Source organism: Pongo abelii, chromosome 9, assembly GCF_028885655.2.
Source record: "Pongo abelii isolate AG06213 chromosome 9, NHGRI_mPonAbe1-v2.0_pri, whole genome shotgun sequence".
Lineage (NCBI taxonomy): Eukaryota > Metazoa > Chordata > Mammalia > Primates > Hominidae > Pongo > Pongo abelii.
In genome coordinates, this window is record NC_071994.2 from 129,484,725 (window position 1) to 129,508,650 (window position 23,926).

Here is a 23,926-nt window from a genome sequence, read left to right on the forward strand (position 1 = left end):
AGATGCCGTCTCAAAAAATATGTATATGTCTTTTGCTGCTACATAAGCTTTTCTTTTTTCTCTAATTGTATTTTAGATAGATTTAATATGTAAAATAAGAGAAACTGATTTCTTAGCTCAAAATACTGATGCCCTTGAATCATTTGCCAGAAATAGTTCTTCTCCTAAGAATCAACCCTTAAAAATCAGTTTACAGCATAGACATCAGAGACTTGAGTTATAAAGTGATTTATATATAAAATGTTTTGGTGCCAAACAGTGGTCTTGGAACCTTAAGTTGAAGTTTTCTTCTGCCTGCTAGAATAAGATTACATTCACTGTTAGGACCATTGGCATATCCAAAGAATGGTAGTCTGAATATTGATTTATTTGTGTACATAGTTTCCCATTTGTTCCATTTAAAAACTAACATGACTTTTTATGGTCCTTATTAAAAGCAGTTACAGGGTGTTCTTTTGTTTGAGTTAGTTTGTGAAATAAATATCTGAATGCCTACTGTGTGGCAGGCACTGTTCTGCACTTTTGGACTACATCCATAAACTAAACAGGCAAAGGACCCCTGTCTTTGAGGGACTTACATTCTAGTGGAGGAGGCAGATAACAATAAATATAATTAGGGCCAGGTCCAGTGACTCTCGCCTCTAATCCCAGCACTTTGGGAGAGTGAGGCAGGCGGATTGCTTGAGTCCAGGTGTTTGAGACCAGCCTGAGCAACATGACAAAACCCTGTCTCTACAAAATACAAAGAAATTAGCCGGGTATGGTGGCATGCACCTGTAGCACCTGTAGCACTGGGAGGCTAAGATGGGAGGATTGCTTGAGCCCCTTGGAGGTCAGGGCTACAGTGAGCCATGATCATGCCACCATGTTCCAGCCTGGGTGACAGAGCGAGACCCTGTCTCAAAAAAAAAAAAAAAAAATTAGTAGAGTCATACTACTAATAAATATAATTGGTATGTTAGAGGGTGCTGTGTGCTATGAAATAAAAAGTAGAACAGCTGACATGGTAGGGGGTATAATTTTAAATAGAATGGTTAGAGTAGCGTCATTGAGAAGGTACAGTCTGAGTAAAGGCATGGAAACCTGTGCAGATACATAGAGAAAGAACATTCCAGGCAGAAGGAATGATCTATACAAAGGAAAACCCCAAGGTCGGGGTGTACCAGGCCTGTCTGAGGAACAGTGAAGAGGCCGGTATAGCTGGAGGGAGGGAATGTGAGAATATCTTGGCTTTCTAGGAATGTGTTTCTCCTCAGTCAATTTCAAAATAAGCCAAAACAGATGAATAATTAGGCAGAGATCTCCCATCCCATGAATGTTCTGCAGATGGTAACCTGTAAACACCGAGACTCATGTCTTAACTCAAATTAGGTAATTCCAAAATAATGCAAATGTTCCTTAAATTCAGTTCGTAGGGCAGCTGAGCAAACAAGATCTCTTTTATGTGAATAAGAAACTGAAGACTTTTGCCATTTCAATTTCTAGATCTCCAGATTAGAAGCCAAAAGGCTCTACTTTGCAGCAGAGGATGGCACAAAGATGCCAGGTGCACTTGGCATCTTAAGAGAGGCAGCGATTGCGGGCTTAGGGAGAACTGCCCTTTAAGAGCAGCTTTTCTCAGGTCCCTTGTTTCTTTCGAGCTCAGTAGCACCAAATCCTTTTCAATTTTTTATTTGGCAATCCACATTTTCTGTTCTTTGACGCAGTGAAATTTTCCATTTGTTCCCTAAGTTTCCAGTCTTAAATTTGGCACACTACTTTCATAAGGTCATAATCAATACCCACTATAGTAGAATATTGCCCAAGTTGTGTGTACATCACGTGTATTCTGTGGGTGCAGAGCATCAGCATTGTCTTTGTTTCAGATGCACAATACTTTTTATAAAGAGCCACACCCAGTTTCTCCAGTGAGATCACTAGAGCTGTTCCAGTCATACTTGCCCACAGCTAATCCTTTCCCGTGTTGTTTCTGAATTTTATTTTTTGTAAGTAGAGTGTCCTTTTGTAGTTTCTTAAGCTTCAGATTGATTCCTTTCCCAATTTGTCATGGTTGGTCAGTTTGAATCCTCTTCTGTGAGTTGCTGTTCATTGTTTCCAGCTTAGTTTTCCATGAGGTTGGAGTGAAGTAGGATTACTAAAGACCTGTAATCCCAGCATTTTGGGAGGCCAAGGCAGGCAGATCATTTGAGGTCAGGAGTTCGAGACCAGCCTGGCCAACATGGTGGAACCCTGTCTCTACTAAAAATACAAAAATCAGTTGGGCGTGGTGGTGGGTGCTTATAATCCTAGCTATTTGGGAGGCTGAAGCAGGAGAATTGCTTGAACCCAGGAGATGGAGGTTGCAGTGAGCTGAGATTGCACCACTGCACTCCAGCCTGGGTGACAGAGTGAGACTCTGTCTCAAAAAAAAGAAAAAGAAGAAGATTACTAAATAAAATGTTCAGAAGCATGGATCTTTTACTTTCTGAGGCAAAAAATAGTCCACATTCTTCTCACAGCCAAAAAAGAACATGGTTACAAGTTCCTATCACTGTGAGTTAGAAAGGCCCTTCAGAAGTTTAACAGGCCTTTTCTCTCCTTCCCCCAGGCAGGACTGCATATAGATCACCCCCAAATCTACTAGTCTACTCTCTTTTTCTTTAAAAGGAAATGCAACTACCTCTTTTGGCCTCCAGTTCTGTTGCCATTTTAAATAGGAAGGTCAAGAACCCAGCATTGGCCAGGTGCAGTGGCTCACACCTGTAACTGTAGCACTTTGGGAGGGCTGAGGCAGGCGGATCACTTGAGCCTGGGAGTTCAAGACCAACCTGGACAATGTGGTGAAACCCCGTGTCTACAAAAATTAGCCAGCCATGGTGGTATGTGCCTGTAGTCCCAGCTACGTGAGAGGCTGAGGTGGGAGGATCACCAAGCCTGGTGGTCGAGGCTGCAGTGAGCTATGATCGTACCTAGGCAACAGTGAGACCCTGTCCAAAAAAAAAAAACCACCTAGCATTTTGTAGACTTAAATTTATTAACTGTTGAATGATAAAAGAGAGAAATTGAATGCTCTCAAACAAAACAAACTTCTTGTTCTTCTTTTTTTTTTTTTTTTTGAGACTGAGTCTGGCTCTGTCACCCAGGCTGGAGGGCAGTGGCATGATCTTGTCTCACTGCAACCTCCACCTCCTGGGTTCAAGCGATTGTCCTGCCTCAGCTTCCCATATAGCTGGGACTACAGGCACCCACCACCATGCCCAGCTAATTTTTGTAGTGTTAGTAGAGATGGGGTTTCGCCATGTTGGCCAGGCTGGTCTTGAACTCCTGGCCTCTGATGATCCACCTGCTTTGGCCTCCCAAAGTGCTGGGATTACAGGCATGAGCCACCGTGCCCAGCCACAAGCTTATTCATAAATCCCTCTTTAGTTCGTACTCTGATAACTGGATTTTATATATAACTAAACCTATGATGGGTTTTTATTCAATTATTTTTAATCCATTATATCTGTCTAAAATATTGTACACTTGAATGTGAACTCGAAAGTAATTGTGTAATGATGAATGAATGAATAAAGTGAACTTGAGTGACTTTTTTGTACCTCTTCATGTTGTAAAACATTTATTTTCCTTTTAATTCTAAGAATAATTGTAACACAGATCTACTTCATATCTTTCTTATCCTTCTGTTCTTGGTTTTGCTATCAATGGGTTTTGGATTCCATGCTCACAATGTGGGGACCTCCAAGATATTTCACCTGGGGCAGCCAAGTGAATTCACTTAATCACTACAGACAGTCAGTTACACTTGAGGGTTTTTAATGGTAAAATTTTTTAATTTTCAAAATTTGTTATTTATTTATTTTTGAGATGGGTTCGCACTCTATCACCAGGCTGGAGTGCAGCGGCATGATCATGGTTCACTGCAGCCTTGACTTCCCAGGCTCCAGTGATCCTCCCAACTCAGCCTCCCGAGTAGCTGGAACTATAGGCATGCACTACCACACCTGGCTAATTTTTGTATTTTTAGTACAGATGGGGTTTCTCCATGTTGCTCAGGGTGGTCTTGAACTCCTCAGCTCAAGCATTCTACCTGCCTGAGCCTCCCAAAGTGCTGGGATTATAGGCATGAGCCACTGCGCCCAGCCAAAAAACTTGTTAATTTTCAGCTCTATTTAAGTTGGAAATCCTCAAGGAAGTGAAAAGGGGTGAAAATTAAGTGGAATATATTTACTAAACAATTTTTTTTGTTTTTTATTTTTTATTTTTTGAGACAGGATCTTGCTTTGTCACCCAAGCTGGAGTGCAGTGGCATAATCTCAGATCACTGCAACCTTAGCCTCCTGGGTTCAAGCAGTTCTCCTGCCTCAGCCTCCCTCCCGAGTAGCTGGGATTACAGGTGTGTGCCACCACACCTGGCTAATTTTTGTATTTTTGGTAGAGACGGGGTTTTGCCATGTTGGCCAGGCTGGTCTCAAACTCCTGAGCTCAAGTGATCCTCCTGCCTTGGCCTCCCAAAGTGCTGGGATTACAGGAGTGAGCCACCCGGCCTGGCCCATTTTAATTTTTATGGCAGAAAAGTCTTCCCTGCATTAAGACTTGTCAGTTTTTCATTCGTTTGTTTGTTTGTTTTTGTTTTGAGATAGAGTCTCATTCTGTTGCCCAGGCTGGAGTGCAGTGGCATGATCTTGGCTCACTGCAACCTCTGCCTCCCAGGTTCAAGCAGTTCTCTGCCTCAGCCTCCCGAGTAGCTGGAATTACAGGTGCCCACCACCACACCTAGCTAATTTTTTGTATTTTTAGTAGAGATAGGGTTTCACCATCTTGGCCAGGCTGGCCTTGAACTCATGACCTCTTGATCCACCCGCCTTGGCCTCCCAAAGTGCTGGGATTACAGGCGTGAGCCACCCGCGCCTGGCCTCAAATTTTAACTCATAGAGAATATCCTTTATAATGATGGCATCTTCTGGAATGCCCCAGACTTGGAAGAATCTGCATTTGTACGCAGTATATTGTGTTTACTCTGTTGACATAAAAGTAAGCTACTGAAGGTTATTTCCCATATGTAGCCCACACTATTTTTGTAGTAGAAATCCAATTGTTAAGGACTCACTAGAGTCCTTAAAGAGTTTCTTGCCCTTAAAGAGTTATTCAATTTCATTTTTAATGAATAACCTATGCCATTTATGATGGAATTGTTTGTATGATCATACTACTTGATCTATGGGAAATATCTGATATTTTAAAAATCTCCTTCCTTAGCAACATGTGTCATTATTTTCAGGATATACCTTCTCAGAAGCTGCACAGGAGGAAAGCAGTGACAAAGAAGTTGTCATTCTTTGCACGGTAAAATCATCACCTCCAGTCACCAACTTCTAATTCAAATTAGGTTTCAATTTGTTCATTATTTCTTCCTGAAACACTTCTGTTCCCTATACATATGCGTTACTTTGGCTTTATAATAGAAAATAACAAGCAACATCTGAGCTCTTTTGTTTGTTTTTTGTTTTTTGAGACAGAGTCTCGCTCTGTCACCCAGGCTGGAGTGCAATGGCGCGATCTTGGCTACCTGCAACCTCTGCCTCCCAGGTTCAAGTGACTCTCCTGCCTCAGCCTCCCAAGTAGCTGGGATTACAGGCACCCGCCACCACACCTGGCTAATTTTTGTATTTTTAGTAGAGACGGGGTTTCACCATCTTGGCCAGGCTGGTTTCGAACTCCTGACCTCATGATCCACCCACCTCGGTCTCCCAAAATGCTGGGATTGCAGGCGTGAGCCACCGTGTCCAGTCACATCTGAGCTCTTGAGCCTGGAATACCAGTATGGTTTATTTGGGGTGCTTAAGTTAAAGGGCATTCCAGAATTTGGGGTTATTCTTCTCAATCCTTAATGTCTTTCAGAAACCTTACCTCTATTGAGGTCTTTCTCCTTACCTTGTTCAGATAGGGGTCATTGTTTGCTGGTAAAATGGCAAGAATAAGTGGCATCAGTCTGGCATTTCCTCAGTGACTCTGTTAAAGCACATGTTCAGGAAATGAGTGTGATACAGATCTTATCTGACAGAAGGTAGAGGGTCTCAGGCATGCTAAGGGATAAAATTAGGAGCCAGTCGAGTTCACCATAGATGAAATATTTCAAGACTGGGATCCACAGAGGAGTCAGATCTTGGCACAGCTAGACATGATTCCTGTCTCTCTGTGTGCTGAGATGGAGGAAACAGTGAGTTTGCTTTATCCACTGATGGGAAAGGCTGCAGTCTACATGTGGAACTGAATTCATCAACTACCCAAGCAAAGTCTTTAGGATTTTATTTAATTTGTTCACTACTGACAAGCTTGTTGAGAACTCTTTAGTAGTACTTCACTCTGGGTATCTTTCCCTTCCTCCCAAATCCGATAGTTGCTAAAAACCCAGATGTGTTGGAATTAGTCCAAGAGCCACAGTTAGAAAGGGTTTCTTCTCAAGTCAGAGAGTGACCCTTTTCCCTTAAGAAATGAAGTTAACCCTTTTCTATATTTATGCTAGAGAAATAAACCATTCTTTATTCCAGTCACTTTTATTTTTTAAAAGGGGGTGGAGGAAGCTTGCTGATCCTTTTACAGCAAGAAACGTACCACTTTCTCAAGCTGGTAATTGTAGATCTTTTATTTCCAGGCAAAAATACTTTTTAAAACATTAGAATTTTTCTCTCCATTTGATTTATTTCGTCTGCTAATATACCCAAGTGTATTACTCTGAGCTCCTTCTGGCATGTCACTTGTTTGAGTAGAGGTGTATGCACTGGACATACAGGAGAAACATAGCTCAGAATGAAGAAGGCGGGCTGGGAGACCTCACTCTGATTCTTAAGTGAAGGGAAGCCCAGAGCTTGCTATCTTTTTAGCACCAAGATGCTATCAAAACAAGAGCTGCTGGGATTCTTTGATGTTTTCAAGTCCACAAGTCCTCTGCTGTGTGCAAACTTAATTTCATTTGGATAACCAGTTCCTTTTCTCTTGTCCCTTTACCATGTTTCTTCTGGATTTTTTCTAGAACACTCGCCCTTTTTCCTTTTTCATCCACCAGAGATAGAAGCATTACATTTCCTGCCAAGATGACAGGTTTCAAAGTACAAGTGTTCTGTCTCATATGAAGACTTTTCTGTTAATGAGGTTGCTGTTACTTTGCTCATCTTTTACCAAGTATCTGACTTTTATTTTGCTGTACTCTATTGGCCTTGAAGGATTTCTCAGTGGCTTAGCAGTAATTGAGGTAATGAAGACACTGCCACAGGTAATTGACTTTGTTTTCTTGTGGCAGAAAAACATTTTCCACTTTAGCTATACATAGCAAGTCCCACAAAAATGAAAACTCAAACTGTGATCACATAAAAAAAATTAAAGTGTGAACTAGCTTTGAAGCTCTTTAGCAATAACTGCATTTTGTTTAGGGTACATGCTAAAATTGATTTTTTTTTCCTGAAAACAATACTCTAGAAGGAATAAAATATGGTTTGTGCTTATATGCCACTGGGGTATACATGTGAGATTGTATCATGTGAGGCATCCTTTAGGCTAAAGAAAAGATGTTTCTCTGTTAGAAAACAGGATGAGTATATGATTGGATATAATGTAGGCATACTGAGTTACCTCTCATTCAGTACCTAAATAAGAAGACCCTAAACCTTCTCAGTCAGAAGCAATTGGCTATATTTAATTTTTTAAAGTAATAGTAGATGGAATGGACCTTCAGAAAAGTTGACTGTGTAAAGAAATAAGTCAGAAAGCTTAGTATTCAGGTCTAGACATCATGAATTGGCCATCTGGCAGAAATAGAATCCAGCAAAAACGATCTTACATAATTTCCAGGAGAAAATGGTAGGACAGATCTAGGCTCTGGTGGATAAGTGGTGGTGAGAAGTATATAACAAATAGTGCTTGTCACTGGAGAAAGTAGTTTTCCCAGCTTCTGAATGTAGTTGACTGCCAAGATTGCATCAATGGAGTGCCTAGTTAAGAAGCAGCTGTTAAGGATTACTTGGGATTATTTCAGGTAAATCTCCTTTCTGGAATGCAGGCACTTCCTTTGTTGATAGTTTTGGACTTTTAAGTTTTTTGTTTTTTTTTTTTTAGGCTGAAAAGTTAATACAGGTTTATTATTCCTCATCTAAAATGCTTGTGACCAGAAAGAAGTGTTTTGGATTTCTGGGGGTTTTTTTTGTTTTGTTTTGTTTTTAATATTTGCATTATACTTAACGGTTGAGCATCCCTAATCCAAAAAATCTGAAATCTGAAATGTTCCATTGAGCATTTCCTGTTTAGCAATAGTGTAGTTAAGAACTTGCACTTGAGAGGCAGAGTTGCCATGGTTTGAATACTGGTACTACCAAGTACACAATCTTTCTGTGCCTCGGTTTTCTCATCTGTAAAATAAGGTAACAACAATGCCTTGTCAGGTTATGCGGATTAATGAGTTAATGTTTATAATAGTCTATGGCACGTAGTTAAGAGCTTGTAAACTGGCTTAGTAGCTGAACTGAGCATTGAATTCTGAAGATGTCCATCTTCAAAACTTAATAAGCATTAACTTCCCTCTACATTTTACTTTCATCTGTCTCAATATAGTGTTTTTACTTGGATGTAATCTGTTTAGATGATGGGTTTATAGAACCATATCTAAGAAAAGAACTTAAGCACCTAAGTTTTTTCCTTATGTACTTAAAAATATATATATCCCCAAACTAATGGATTGTCCTGTGTGTGGAAGAAGTAAACACATTCTATCCCTACTTCACCACTCTAGAGCGTTGACTTTTAGAATCGGAAGTGATTCACATAAGTTAAAACTTCATAAAAATATTTTAAGGACAGTTAAAACCTGGCTATTGTTATAAGCAAACTGAGAAGTCATTAGACTGTAATAAGTTATTACACTTAAGGGAAGATGGCTTAATGGTATACTTCATGTGCATCCTATATTTAACAAAATCGTTGCATTGTAGAAAAATTAAGTTTGCATCTTATTTAGGTGTTTCCTATTTGAAGGAAGATTCTGGAGAATCTGATTCTGTAATTTTGGAGTAGAGCCTAGAAACAAACTTTTTTAATTTAATGAATTAACTTTATTTACAAGAATATATATACTTTTAACAAACATCCCGGCTAGGCACGGTGGCTCACACCTGTAATCCCAGCACTTTGGGAGGCTGAGGCGGGCGGATCACCTGAGGTCAGGAGTTGGAGACCAGCCTGATCAACATGGAGAAACTCTGTCTCTACTAAAAATACAAAATTAGCCGGGTGTAGTGGCGCATGCCTGTAATCCCAGCTACTCAGGAGGCTGAGGCAGGAGAATCGCTTGAAGGGAGCAACTGCCGGGAGGCGGAGGTTGCAGTGAGCCGAGATTGCGCCATTGCACTCCAGGCTGGGCAACAAGAGCGAAACTCCATCTCAAAAACAAAACAAAACAAACAAAAAAACCCAAAAAAACCTACATGGTTGTGTTAAGGCAGGATTTACTGAGATAAGTGACTCATCTGTCTTTTCCTGAGCCCCAGCTTTCTCACCAACAGAATCAAAGATTTGACTGGAAACACGATCTACTTCCTAACTCACTACTGTGATTGTATTATTTCTATTTTCCTTATGATTATGATATAAAGAAGAATTACAGTATGTGTGATGGACTATGGGGTGAGGATGTGAGCCTTCTGTTTACCAGAAAAAATTAATCCAGAAACTTAATGTTTTAATAAAGAAAAAGGCTTTTTGGGGCCAGATGCAGTGGCTCATGCCTGTAATCCCAACATTTTGGGAGGCCAAGGCTGGACGATTACTTGAGCTCAGAAGTTAGAGACCAGCTGGGCAACATGGCAAAACCCCCTCTCTACAAACAGTACAAAATTCCACCAGATGTGGTAGCACGTGCTTGTAGTCCCAGGTACTGGAGAGGCTGAGGGGGGTTGATCGCTTGAGCCCAGGAGACTGAGACTGCAGTGAGCCAAGATGGCGCCACTGTACTCTAGCCTGGACAACAGAGCAAGACCCAGTCTCAAAAAAAGAAAAGAAAAGGGCTTTCTAATAAAACAGTAAACTTCCAGTAATTATTAGTAATTCAGTTATATATGTTGGCAGTGGAATGTACTAAAACACCCCAAACGGTGGTAGTATGTATTGTATTCTATATTGTGTGTGTGTTTAAAATACTATTACTATTTTTAAATTCACAGTCTTTAGATTTAACAAGTTTGCTAAAGTTTGAGCAGTTAGAACTTTATAGTATTCATTCTAATCCGTGGTAATTATTTACTTTTGCCAGTTATTCCAGCACCCGAACATACTTGGCCATTTTTCATACATCTTTGCTTGATAATACCTTTACCCGTCATCACAGTGGCTTGATTTAAACTCCACTTCATGTTCAGGTAGAGAGACATGCCCCACTGGCTACAAGGTCACCATTGTCCAACAGCAGAGAATGTTTGTCATTCAGCAAATTAGTATTGATGTTCTGTTCTTGACTCAGTAATTTCTTCAGCTGAGAGTAAATGGATAATTGGGGGCTATTAATACACTTATCTATGGGTGGTTTTTATCCCCTGAGTCTTCCGCAAACCCATCTTGTGGGAGAATAACTGGTTTTTCTTAAGTTCTGCAAAGTGATGGCCAGTAATTGACATGAGTTGACACTGTTTTTGGTGGGAACTTGGGGGCAGGCCTTCAGAAACAGAAGCAAGATGATAGTATGGAGCACCAAAGTCCTATAATTTCCGGATTACTTCTTATAGACTAATTTAATTTAGTTCCTTGTTTAGAATGTTCATTAATTAACAAATTTCTGTTAAGTAGGGGGCACCTCCAAAACACCTTTAAGGGTATATAGCTTTTTAAAACTGTTTAATATATGTGCTATTTTGAATGGTATACTTTACAGATCTAATTGTGGTCCGTGGTGTTTAATCTATTTTAGAAACTGGATGGCTTCTACAGGGAGCCAGGCCTCTGATATAGACGAGATTTTTGGATTCTTCAATGATGGCGAACCTCCCACCAAAAAGCCCAGGTAAACAAGAGAAGGGAATCAGCAGAGTAAATTACCATTAGTGGGAGAGAAAGAAAAATAGCCAACTTATACCTTCTATATCAGTTGTTTTCACTAATCAGTATTGACTTTCATACTAAAAATTGAATTATTTTTATTTTGGATTTAATTTTTATTTTTTATCAAGGCAATACAGGTACATAGTTTTTAAAATCAGTATTTCAAAGTCCACCCTTCCTCAGAGATAATCACTTTCAACTTTATCTGTTTCTTCTAATGTTGACATCCATGTTTTAAAATACTATATATATTGCTGCTTTTTAGTTTTTTGGTTTTATTGGTTTCTGAGTATGGAATATAAGGACTGCTTTGCTCTCATGACTCCTCCCCCTGTATTGCCATTCTACACACTCTCCCCATGTTCTTGTATGTTTGTATCACAGTGTTTGTTTCAATCCACTTTTAATATTTACATTATTAAGACTGTATACATAGTATTCGTAGCTGAGCCTAATGCGTAACGATTGTTTCCTTTCTTGCTTATGTAATTAAAGACTGTCTTTTTTGTTTGTTTGCTTGCTTTCAATATATTCTCACATGCTCTGACAGAAGAATAAATCTCCTAGCTATACTGAAACACACCGATAACTTGCTGGTTTGTGTCATGGATTCTTCCTCCTGGACACTAGTCCACTCTGGACACTTGTTCTCCAGTCCTGTTGCGTTCCTGATATTTGCTGTTTCCCATTCCCATCATCCTGATAATTTCCTTTACATCTCTCCTGTATCGAGTCTCTGTTTGCTGGATCTCATGTCCTCTTTTTTGGTGCACTCCTTCATTTTCCTGAAGCATATCCTTGCATAGCCTCCTAAGTAAGGACCTATAGGAGAAAATTCTTTGGACATATTTGAAAATGTCTTTATCATACACTTACATTCATTTGATGGTTTGACTGAGTATAGAATTTTTAGTATCTCTCATTCATACTCTGCTAACATCTAAGTATTCCAGCCAAAATAGCCACTCTGTTCTGATTCCCAATCCTTTGTATTGTATGACCTCTTTCCCTGTTTTTGTTTTGTTTTGTTTTGTTTTGTTTCATTTTTGTTGTTGTTGTTCATTAGAAGCTTATAAGGTTCATTATTTTATTCTCAGTAACCTGAAATTTCACAGTGACGTTATCTTCCCATATGAATCTAGACACCGGGCAGCTCTTTAAAGCTGGCAACTAGTACCTTCACTTTGGAGAAGTTGACTTGTATTACTTTTTTGATACTTTCCATTACAATGTTTTTTCTATTCCACATTTTTTTAAACTCTTATTATTCAGATATTGGACTTCTTGTATTAAGTCTCTAATTTTCTTATGTGCTTCTTTATTTTTTTTCCCCCATTTTGTTTTTTTAAATTTTGCTTTCTCCGGGGTTCTCTGTTTTATCTTGCGGATTTAAAAATTTCTGTTGCGTTATTTTTGATTTATGAAGTCTTTTTGTTTGTTCATTTTTCATAGCACTCTGTTTATGTTTCACAGATGCTTTTTTTTTTTTTTTTTTTTAGACAGAGTCTCGCTGTCTCCCAGGCTGGAGTGCAGTGACACGATCTCGGCTCACTGCAAGCTCTGCCTCCCGGGTTCACACCATTCTCCTGCCTCAGCCTCCCAAGTAGCTGGGACTACAGGCGCCTGCCACCATGCCCGGCTAATTTTTTGTATTTTTAATAGAGACAGGATTTCACCGTGTTAGCCAGGATGGCCTCAATCTCCTGACCTCATGATCCACTTGCCTCGGCCTCCCAAAGCGCAGGGATTACAGATGTGAGCCACCGCTCCTGGCCTTTTTTTTTTTTTTTTGAGATGGAGTCTCGCTCTGTTGCCCAGGCTGTAGTGCAATGGTGCAATCTCACCTCACTGCAACCTCTGCCTCCCGGGTTCAAGCAATTCTCCTGCCTCAGCCTCCTGAGTAGCTGGGATTACAAACGTGCTCTACCACACCTGGCTAATTTTTATTTTATTTATTTATTTATTTTTTTAAATAAAGACAGGGTTTCACCATGCTGACCAGGCTGATCTCGAACTCCTGACCTCAAGTGATCCACCTGCCTCGGCCTCCCAAAGTGCTGGGATGACAGGCATGAGCCACCCCACCTGGCCAATTTTAAAAAAATCTAGGCCAGGCTCGGTGGCTCACGCCTGTCATCCCAGCACTTTGGGAGGCCGAGGTGGGCGGATCATGAGGTCAGGAGATCAAGACCATCCTGGGTAACATAGTAAAACCCTGTCTCTACTAAAAAAAAAAAAAAAAAAAAAAAACAAAAATTAGTGGGGCATGGTGACACGTGCCTGTAATCCCAGCTACTCGGGAGGCTGAGGCAGGAGAATCACTTGAACCTGGGAGGCAGAGGTTGCAGTGAGCTGAGATTGTGTCACTGCACTCCAGCCTGGCGACAAAGCTAGACTCCGTCTCAAAAAAAAAAAAAAGAAAAAAGAAAAAATCTATGTGAGGATATCATTGTTTCCTTTTAATTTTTTTTTCTCCTTCCCATACTATCTCTTATTTCCTTCAGATTTCTTTCTACCTGCTAGTTTGTTTGGTATAACTGTTATGTTGGGGGCTTTCCTCAGATGTGAGGTGACCCTTGTTTGTCTGCCCATTTTTAAGAGAAAACACTAAAAAGCCAATGGAAGAGGCCAGGTGTGGTGGCTCATGCCTGTAATCCCAGCACTTTGGGAGGCCAAGGCGGGCGGATCACTTGAAGTCAGGAGTTTGAGACCAGCCTGGCCAACCTGGTGAAACCCCGTCTCTACTAAAAATACAAAAATTAGCTGGGTGTGGTGGCACGTGCCTGTAATCCCAGCTACTCGGGAGGCTGAAGCAAGAGAATCTTGAACCCGGGAGGCAGAGGTTGCAGTGAGCCGAGATTACGAGATTCCATCTCAAAAAAAAAGCCAATTGGAGAATCTGCGTGTACATAAGGGGCTTGGTCCCAGACTCTATGTAGAGTTAAGGAATTCCCATCTATCAGAATCTGCAGATTTTTCATCTCATACTGGCCATTTTCCTGAAAGAGGAATCCTCCTCATTTCCTAACTGTATGGGGGATAGGGGTGCAGGTACAGAGTTGATTCCTAGAGTCTGAAAAGCTTCCTCTGGGGAAAGAGAGTTGGGGGAAATCTTATATTTTATATACAGACTTTTATTTAATCCCCACCTTCAGCTGTGTGTAGTGTTCTCAGATATAGTCCTCTGGTCAACCTCTGCAGAAGGGAAACCTCTAGTCTGCTTAAAGTTGTAACTCTTAAAGGCTTGTAATCGATTCTCCTATTTTAGCCCCACCAGCCCCTCTGCCTTCAGATGTACATGAACATTCCCAAAATTCTACCAAGGGAATCGGCCTTTGCATTACAATTGGTAAAATGTTGTTGCCCTTTGACCTCTGTTGTCTGCTGTCATCTTTACCTAGCATACTTTTTAGGTATGTATACCTGCTAAAAAAAAAAAGTAACTGTTATTTGATGGTTTACAAAGAACCAGTAATAAAACACAGTTGTTAAATTTTTTGTTTTTAACTGGAAGTCTTTTTCTTTTTTTTTGAGACAAGGTCTTGTTCTGTCACCCAGGCTGGAGTGCAGTGGCACAAACACAGCTCACTGCAACCTCAGCCTCCTGGGCTCACGTGATCCTCCCGAGAACTTAGCCTCCCAGGTAGCTGGGACTACAGACGTGCCTAATTTTCTTTTTCTTTCTTTCTTCTTTTTGGTAGAGATGGGGTCTCACTAAGTTGCCTAGGCTGGTCTCGAACTGCTGGGCTCAAGCTCACCTTCTAAAGTGCTGAGATTACAGGCGTGAACCACTGCACTTAGCCAAATTGGAAGTCATAATTAGGAAGAATTATAGTTCAAATCTATATGTTATATTAAAAAAAATACAGTACAACAGTATAAAATGAAAAGTAAAAAGTCCTTATTCTCCCCATCCCCATTTAACCACTATTTATAGATCTTGTGAATCCTAGAAATTTTCTGTGTGTGTGTATATTTGTTTATGTGGATTTGTGTATGCTTCACTATCTTGATTGCTCTGAACTGAAACTCATTTTTCATCATTTGCTTCTAACATCTATTATTAATGTCTTTTCTAGTAGACTGATCTTTCAAGATCAGGGACTCCATTTTGTTCCTGGATACATGACTCCTGTAGTGTCTGGTACATACAGGTTTTTCTTTCCTGCCTCAGCCTCCCGAGTAGCTGGGACTACAGGTGTGCGCCACCAGACCCAGCTAATTTTTGTATTTTTAGTAGACACGGAGTTTCACCATGTTGGCCAGGCTGGTCTTGAACTCCTGACCTCAAGTAATCCACCCGCCTCAGCCCCCCAAATTGCTGGGATTACAGGCGTGAGCCACTGCTCCTGGCCTCGGTTTTTTATATTTGTTGAATGACTGAATGCAGAAGCTTGGGTTAGAGAAAGCAGTTTTAGAGGCTGTGTCCCCAAAACCAGGTTTCCCAAGGCTTGAAAGTGCTATTCCTTTCTTGAGTTATGCCAAAATGCTGATCCTCTCCATTTTATTATTTAGACAAAAAGGTTGGGGAGAAGCCATTTTCAGGGGAGGGGAACATGCCATCAGGAAAAATTAAAGTGAAGGAACATATTTCAAGCGGGGATAGTCTCCAGAATGAAAGAGAGGGGAACAAAAACAAAAATTAGCAGCCATGCTGTCTTACATATGGGCCTCAGAACAGAGAAGTCTGTCTCTGCTTATTATGGTAAGAAAGGAATGTTTTTCACTTTTTGTCATGTCCCTTGAATAGTTAATGTCTTTATTTAGATATGTAGGGCTCCTGTGTTTTCAGAATTCTATTGGCCACTTTTTTTTTTTGCCTGAGGTTAATGTTTACAAAATTCAGAGTTAAATTTTGTATTGCCTTTCTTTCCACTCGTGTTTTACATTTCTCAATAATAGGAACTTAATTTGTCCTGGGGTTCTTTTCTCTTTTTCTAGAGTACAAATCAAACATCTTCTTTTGAAATTTAATACTGGTTTAAAATATAATTTAGTTGGCAGAAGTCAGCTGACTGTAATCTATTTGGATCTTTTCCTAATATTAGTGGAATTTCTTAGGCTGAGAGGACTAGGAAGGGAAAACTGATTTTAAGATTGGTTTTGGGATTCCTGAAATAGGTTTATGACTTGTTTTTCAGCAAGCACTGACACAATATTCTGGTTGTTTTCTTTAAACTGCTTTGGAAAAGTGTCAAAAACTGCTGTTCATCTTCTTTGCAACTTTAAAAGTTAGCTAAAAACTGTAACCTTAGTCAGACAGTCTTTCTGTGTGCCTCATATCTATTGGATATTCCAATCCTCTCATTTGTTTTGCTTTTATAGGAAGCTGCTTCCAAGCTTAAAAACTAAGAAGCCTCGAGAACTTGTGCTAGTGATTGGAACAGGCATTAGTGCTGCAGTTGCGCCTCAAGTTCCAGCCCTCAAATCCTGGAAGGGGTTAATTCAGGCCTTACTGGATGCTGCCATTGATTTTGATCTTTTAGAAGATGAGGAGAGCAAAAAGTTTCAGAAATGTCTCCATGAAGACAAGAACCTGGTCCATGTTGCCCATGACCTTATCCAGAAACTCTCTCCTGTGAGTACCCTCATATGTGCCACAGTATTTAGAATTTCCTAAAATTTAACTATCATAACTAGCATGATTTAGCTGTCACAACTAGCATGCCAAATGTAACAGGGATATTCATTTACAGCTTGTAGGTTTCCATAACGTTTGACTCTTCTGCACAATGTCTATTTATGGACCTTATTCAGGACAGTTATCTTAACCCCATTTCACTGTGTGTCTATGAGACAGAAATGATGTTGAAGACTTTATATGTACAAATTACCACTGTGTTTTGAATTTATTTTTTTTCTGCATCACTACTATAAAAGCTGTGTTCTGTGGCATCCATGCCTTGTATGGAATCCCACAAAGACTAGAGATAATTATCATTTTATAGATGAAACAAAACCAGTTTTTAATGTTCTTTTTAGAGGTAATAAGTCAAAATATTTAAAAGAAATTGCACCTTATTTTACCAAACTGAGTTGGATAAAAGGACTCCCTGTCTTGGTCTGAAAATGTATTTATTTTTCTGATGGAGTCTCCCTCTTGTCACTCAAGCTGAAGTTCAGTGGCTCGATCTCGGCTCACTGCAGCCTCTGCCTCCTGGGTTCAAGCGATTCTCCTGTCTCAGCCTCCTGAGTAGCTGGAATTACAGGCATGTGCCACCACGCCCAGCTAATTTTTGTATTTTTAGTAGAGACAGGGTTTTGCCATGTTGGTCAAGCTGGTCTCGAACTTCTGACCTCAAGTGATCTGCCCGCCTCAGCCTCGCAAAGTGCTGGGATTATAGGCATGAGCCACTGCGCCCAGCCTGTTTTAAAATCTTAAAAATCAGGCTTCTAGGGTCGGGCGTGGTGTGGTGGTGGGTGCCTGTAATCCCAGCTGCTCAGGAGGCTGAGGCAGGAGAATGGCTTGAACCCAGGAGGTGGAGGTTGCGCTGAGTTGCGATTGCGCCACTGCAGTCCAGCCTGGGCGATAGAGGAAGACTCCATTTCAAAAAAAAAAAAAAAAAAAGGAATTAATGGGGTTTTAAAGAGTTCATGGAATCTCCACTTCATACACTTTACAAAAATTAAAAATGGATCAAAGACCTAAATATGATACCTAAAACTGTAAAACTCTTAGAAGAAAGTACAGATTTAAAATTTCATGACTGGATCTGGCAGTGGTTTTTTAGACATGACACCAAAAATGCAAAAAACTAAAGTAAAAAAAAATATAGATAAACTGGACTTCTCCAAAGTTAAAAACTGTTAGGCTGAAAGGACACTGTCAAGAAAGTGAGCCAAGGATGGTGGCTAATGCGTATAATCCCAGAACTTTAGGAGGCCAAGGCAGGAGAACTGCTTGAGGCCATGAGTTCAAGACCAGCCTGGACAACATAGTGAGACCCTGTCTCTACCAAAAGAAAAAAAAATGTGAAAAGACAGCTTCGAAAATGAGAAAATGTTAGCAAATCACATATCTGATAGGGGTATAATATCCAGAATCTATAAAGAACTACTGTAACTTAATAAAGGCTAATAATTTTAAAATAACAATGTAGTTGAATAGACATTTCTCCAAAGAAGATACACAAACAGCCAGTAAGTGCATACGAAAAGATGTTCAGCATCATTAGTCATTAGGAAAATACAAATCAAAACCACAACAAGGTGCCATTTCACACCCGCTGGGATGACTAGAATCAAGAAGACAATAATAAGTGTTATTAAGGATGTGGAGAAATTCGAACCCTTGTGGGAATGTAAAGTGATGCAGTTGCTTTGGAAAACAGATTGGCAGTTCCTCAAAAAATTGAACAGTGATTCTATGACCCAGCAATTGTACTCATAAGTATATACCTAAGCGAATGGAAAGCATATTCATGCAACAACTGTACACTCATGTTCATAGCAACATTATTCATAATAGCCAAAATAGTGGAAACAACTCAAATGTCTAGCTCATGAATGGATAAACAAAATGTCTGTCCATACAATGTTAATTGGCCATAAAAAGGAATGAAGTGGTCGTCCATACAACATGGATGAACCTTGAAAACATTAAGTAAAAGAAGCCAGACACAAAAGGACATATATTGTATGATTCCATTCATATAAAATGTCCAGAACAGGCAAATCTCCAGAACAGAAAGTAGATTATTGCTTGACAGGGCTAGAGGAAATTCTTCCCAAACTACTCTAAAAAAATAGAGTAGGAGGGAGTACTTCCAACTCATTATATGAGGCCCATATTATCCTGATAACAAAACCAAACAAAAGACATCAGAAGAAATGAAAATGACTAAACGCAGTGGTTCACGCCTGTAAGCCCAACACTTTGGAAGGATGAGGCACAAGCATCACTTGAGCCCTGGAGTTCAAGACTCCACTGAGCTGTGATGGTGCTACTGCACTGCAGTCTCGGTGACAGAGCAAGACCCTGTCTGCCTCTAAAAAAAAAAAAAAAAAAAAGAAAGAAAACTACAAACCGGCCAGGATCTCTTAGGAACATGGACACAAAAATCCTCAGCAAAATACAACCAGACTGAATGCAGTACCCATGAGGAAGTCAGAGTCTTCTGGGGATTGAAAGGATGGTTTAACATCTGCATATCAGGCCAGGCGCGGTGGCTCACACCTGTAATCCTAGCACTTTGGGAGGCCGAGGTGGGCAGATCACTTGAGGTCAGGAGTTCGAGATCAGCCGGACCAACATGGCAAAACCGTGTCTCTACTAAAAATACAAAAATTAGCTGGGCATGGTGGTGCATGCCTGTAATCCCAGCTACCCAGGAGGCTGAGGCAGGAGAATTGCTGGAACCCGGGAGGCAGGGGCTGCAGTGAGCCGAGATCGCACCACTGTGCTACAGCCTGGACGACAGAGCAAGACTCCGTCTCAAAAAAAAAAAAAAAGTCTGCATATCAATATAATACGTCATATCAATAGGATAAAAGACAAAACCACATGATTTTCTCAGTAGGTGCAGAAAAAACATGTTAGCAAAATTCAACACTTTCATGATTTTTTTTAAAAAAGCCACACTCTACAAATGAAGGAATAATAGCAAACAATAGAAGGAAACTACCTCAACACGATAAAGACCGTATATGAAAAACTCACAGATAACATATTTAATGGTGAAAGACTGGATTTTTTCCACTAAGATCAGCAACAAGACAAGGCTGTTTTCCCACTCCACTCCTGTCCACCATGGTGCTGGATGTTCTAGACCGGGCAATTAAGCAAGAAAAATAAAGGAATCCATATTGGAAAGGAAGAAGTAAACTGCCTCTGTTTGCAGACGAGACGATCTAGTCTATAGAAGATCCTAGGTTATCCTCTATTAGAACTAACAAGTTTAGCAAGGTTGGAGAATCCAGGATCAATATATAAAAATAGTATTTTTAAACACTTGCAGTGAACAATACTAAAATGAAATATTAAAAATTCTTCCACTTAGCATCAAAAATAGTAAAATAACTAGGAATAAATTTAATGAAAGAAGTGCAGAAAGCTGGGCGCAGTGGCTCACGCCTGTTGTCTCAGCACTTTGGGAGGCCGAGGCGGGCGGATCACCTGAGGTCGGGAGTTTGAGACCAGCCTGGCCAACATGATGAATCCCCGTCTCTACTAAAGATACAAAAATTGGCTGAGCATGGTGGCAAGTGCCTATAATCCCAGCTACTCGGGAGGTGGAGGCAGGAGAATCACTTGAACCTGGGAGGCGGAGGTTGCAGCGAGCTGAGATCTCATCACTGCACTCCAGCCTGGGCAACAAGAGCAAAACTCCGTCTCAAAAAATAAATAAATAAGTGGAGAACTTACGCTTTGAAAACTACAAAACATTGAAAAAAATGAAAGAAGATCTAAATAAATGGAAAGACATGCCATGTTCATGAATGAGAAGACTTAATATTATTAAGATGGAATACTCTGCAAATTGGTCTACAGATTAGCACGGTCCCTATTAGGATCCCAGCTGCTGATTTTGTAGAAATTGACAAACTGATTTAAAATTCATATGGAGCCAGGCACCATGGCATGCACCTATAGTCCCAGCTACTTGGGAGGCTGAGGCAGGAGGATTGCTGGAGGGCTTGAGCCCAGGAGTTCTGGGCTCCCAGGAGCAGGGGACCACCAGGTTGCCTAAAGAGGGGTGAACCAACACAGATTGGAAATGGAGCAGGTCAAAACTCTCATGCTGATCAGTAGTGGGATTGCATCTTGGAATAGCCACTGCACTCTAGCTTGGGCAGCATAGTGAGACCCTGTCTGTAAAAAAAACAAATTAAAACTTCATATGAAATTACAAGGGACCTAGAGTAGCCAAGACCGTCTTGAAAAAGAACAAAGTAGGGAGACTCAAATTTTTTTTTTATTTCAAAGCTTACTACAAAGCCACAGTAACTAAGGCAGCATGGCAAAGGATTCTTAGATCAGACACTGAAAGCACAAGCAACAGAAGAAAACTAGATAAATTGGACGTGATGAGAATTTGAAACGTTAAGTGCTGTGATGGTTGTCATCAAGAAAGTGAAAAGAGAGCCAGGCACAGTGGCTTGCACCTGTAATCCCAACTACTTGGGAGGCTAAGGTAGGCGGATCATCTGATCCCAGAAGTTCGAGGCTGCAATCAGCTATGATCATGTCATTGTACCTCAGCCTGGGCAACATAGTGAGACCCCCGTCTCTAAAAAAGAAAAAAAAATGAGGCTGAGCGCAGTGGCTCACGCCTGTAATCCCAGCACTTTGGGTGGTCGAGGCGGGCGGATCACCTGAGGTCGGGAGTTCGAGACCAGCCTGGCCAACATGGTGAAACCCCATCTCTAATAAAAATACAAAATTAGCCGGGTGTGGTAGCGCATGCCTGTAGTCACAGCTACTGGGGAGGCTGAGGCAGGAGAATCTCTTGAACCTGGGAGGCAGAGGTTGCGGTGAGCCGAGATAGCGCCATTGCACTCCAGCCTGGGCAACAGGTGCGAGACTTCATCTCAAAAAAAAAAGAAAAGAAAAGAGAACCCACAGAATGGAGGAAAATATTTGTTGATCATATTTGACAAAAAGCTAGTATCCAGAATATATAAAGAACTATTACAACTTAATAATAAAAATGATATATTTAGGGGAAATTTAAACACTAATATTAAGGAATTAATATTTTTTAGGTGAGACAGAAGTATTGCAATTATGTTTTCTTTTGTATGTACTCTTCTAACTTTTGTGTGTGTTTGGAAATGTCCATATTAGAAAAGAATCAAATCTAACAGTATCAACTCAGCAGTACTATGGCAGGGTTAACAGGCCTATCTACTGAGCCAGTTTAACGTATACCGGGGAAGTGACATTACAGATTCACTGCAAAGAGCTTGGGTTTTAGAATAAGACTCTGTCACTTAAATGCACTGGAACCCTGCATAAATCCCTTGTCAACATCTGTTTTTGCACCTGTGAAACTGGGATATTACTTCCTTGTGTCGCTTTGTGAAGAATAGGTGAGATAATGTATATAAAATGTCTGGCACATAGTTGATGCACTAGAAATGTTAATAACCCTGGGGTGGGGGGGGAACAGGGTTTTTTTCTTTCTCTTTTTAAATAGAAATGGGGTCTCCCTGTGTTGCCCAGGCTGGTGTTGAACTCCTGGGCTCAAGTGATCTTCCTGTTTCAGCTTCCCAAAAACTGAGATTCCAGGCTTGAGCTACCATGCCAATTTTTTGTTTCTTGTTTTTACTAAGTTTCAGGGTAGAAGGAAATGAAGGTCACTGTTTTAGATGAATGGGAAAAGGCCCTTAGAAGTTGTGTGGGAGTTTGGCATTTCCTTCTGACTACTGTGCCTCCCTGTTTATGTTTTCATTCCTTTGTCTTTGCTTATAAAGGCCACTGGTGGCAAATTTAGTTCTAGAGTCATCTGCTTTAAGAGAAAAAAACTTTCCAGCCTGGGAAACAAAGTGGGACCCCCCTACCTCTACACAAATTTTTAAATTAGCCTAGTGTGGTGGTACACGCCTGTGGTCCCACCTACACAGGAGGCTGAGGCAAGAGGATCACTTGAGGCCAGAAGTTTGAGAACAGCTTGGGCAACATAGTGAGACCCTGTCTGTACGAAAAATTTAAAAAGTAGTCGGCGTGGTGGTGTGCGCCTGTAGTCCTAGCCACTTGGGAGACTGAGGCAGGAAGATTGCTTGAGCCCAGCGGGTCAAGGCTGCAATGAGCCACGTTCATGCCACTGTACTCCAGCTTGGTGACAGAGCCAGACCTTCTCTCAAAAAAAGAGACGAACTTCCATTTTGAATTTGAGGAAATCAATGCAGTTGCAGAAGCATATTTCCTTCCTATGTTGATATGTAGGATTTAGTAGCTTAAATAGGTCTAAAAGATACTTAATTAAAATAAGTGACCTGGACTTTTTCCCCCCCGGTTTTAACCTTTTGTATTCTTTTTCTTAGAAGCAAGAAAATATGTTCCACACCCATGATTATGTGATTGTATACCCAGGCCTTTTTATCTGTGTGTGTAATAAGAAAACTGGTGTTAAAATATAGTACGTGTTTGTCGGCACGGTGGCTCACGCCTGTAATCCCAACACTTTGGGAGGCCGAGGTGGGCAGATCACAAGGTCAGAAGTTCAAGACCAGCCTAGCCAACATGGTGAAACCCGTCTCTACTAAAAACACAAAAAATTAGCCTGGCGTGGTGGCAGGCACCTGTAATCCCAGCTACTCGGGAGGCTGAGGCAGGGGAATTGCTTGAACCCAGGAGGCGGAGGTTGCAGTGAGCCGAGACCGCGCCACTGCACTCCAGCCTGGGTGACAAGAACGAGACTCCACTCAAAAAAAAAAAAAAAAAAAAAATATATATATATACACACACACACACACACACACACACACACTTTTGTACTCTGACTTACACACTATCAATACATTAAATATATTGTATATATACACAAGGCGTGGTGGCACGCACCTGTAGTCCCAGCTACTCAGGAGGATGAATCAGGAGAATCACTTGAACCGGAGAGGCAGAGGTTGCAGTGAGCCAAAATCGCGCCCTTGCACTCCAGGCTGGGCGACAGAGCGAGACTTTGTCTCAAGAAAAATAAAAATAAATAAATAAAATAATGATGCAGTGATAACCTTGTATGTGTCATTTCATTTGTTTGAAATTGTATTTGTAGGATACATGCAACTGCTAGATCATAGGGCAAATAGATTTGTGATTTGGGTAGACATGAAAAGAGCACCGTATTTTTTATAACAAATAAACAAATATAAAAAAGTTCTGATCTTCAATAGTAGTTGACTCTTTTTTTTTGTTTTTGAGATGGAG

The 23,926-nt window shown here is 40.6% G+C and overlaps 1 protein-coding gene across 8 annotated transcripts in view; it reads left to right on the forward strand.

Annotated features, from left to right (window-relative positions):
* The window catches only part of FAM118B (family with sequence similarity 118 member B), a 49,621-nt gene that overhangs the window by 11,763 nt on the left and 13,932 nt on the right, over positions 1–23,926 (forward strand). For 5 of the 8 annotated variants that reach the window (XM_024255517.2, XM_063728277.1, XM_002822681.6 and 2 more), the window contains exons 2-4: positions 5,261–5,325; positions 10,928–11,020; positions 16,384–16,636. In XM_024255517.2, the coding sequence (XP_024111285.1) occupies positions 10,935–11,020; positions 16,384–16,636 (339 nt within the window). In that variant the 5' untranslated portion in view covers positions 5,261–5,325; positions 10,928–10,934. The remainder of the gene's footprint in view (positions 1–5,260; positions 5,326–10,927; positions 11,021–16,383; positions 16,637–23,926) is intronic. The other 3 variants (XM_009247237.3, XM_063728278.1, XM_063728279.1) reach the window with 1 other exon arrangement.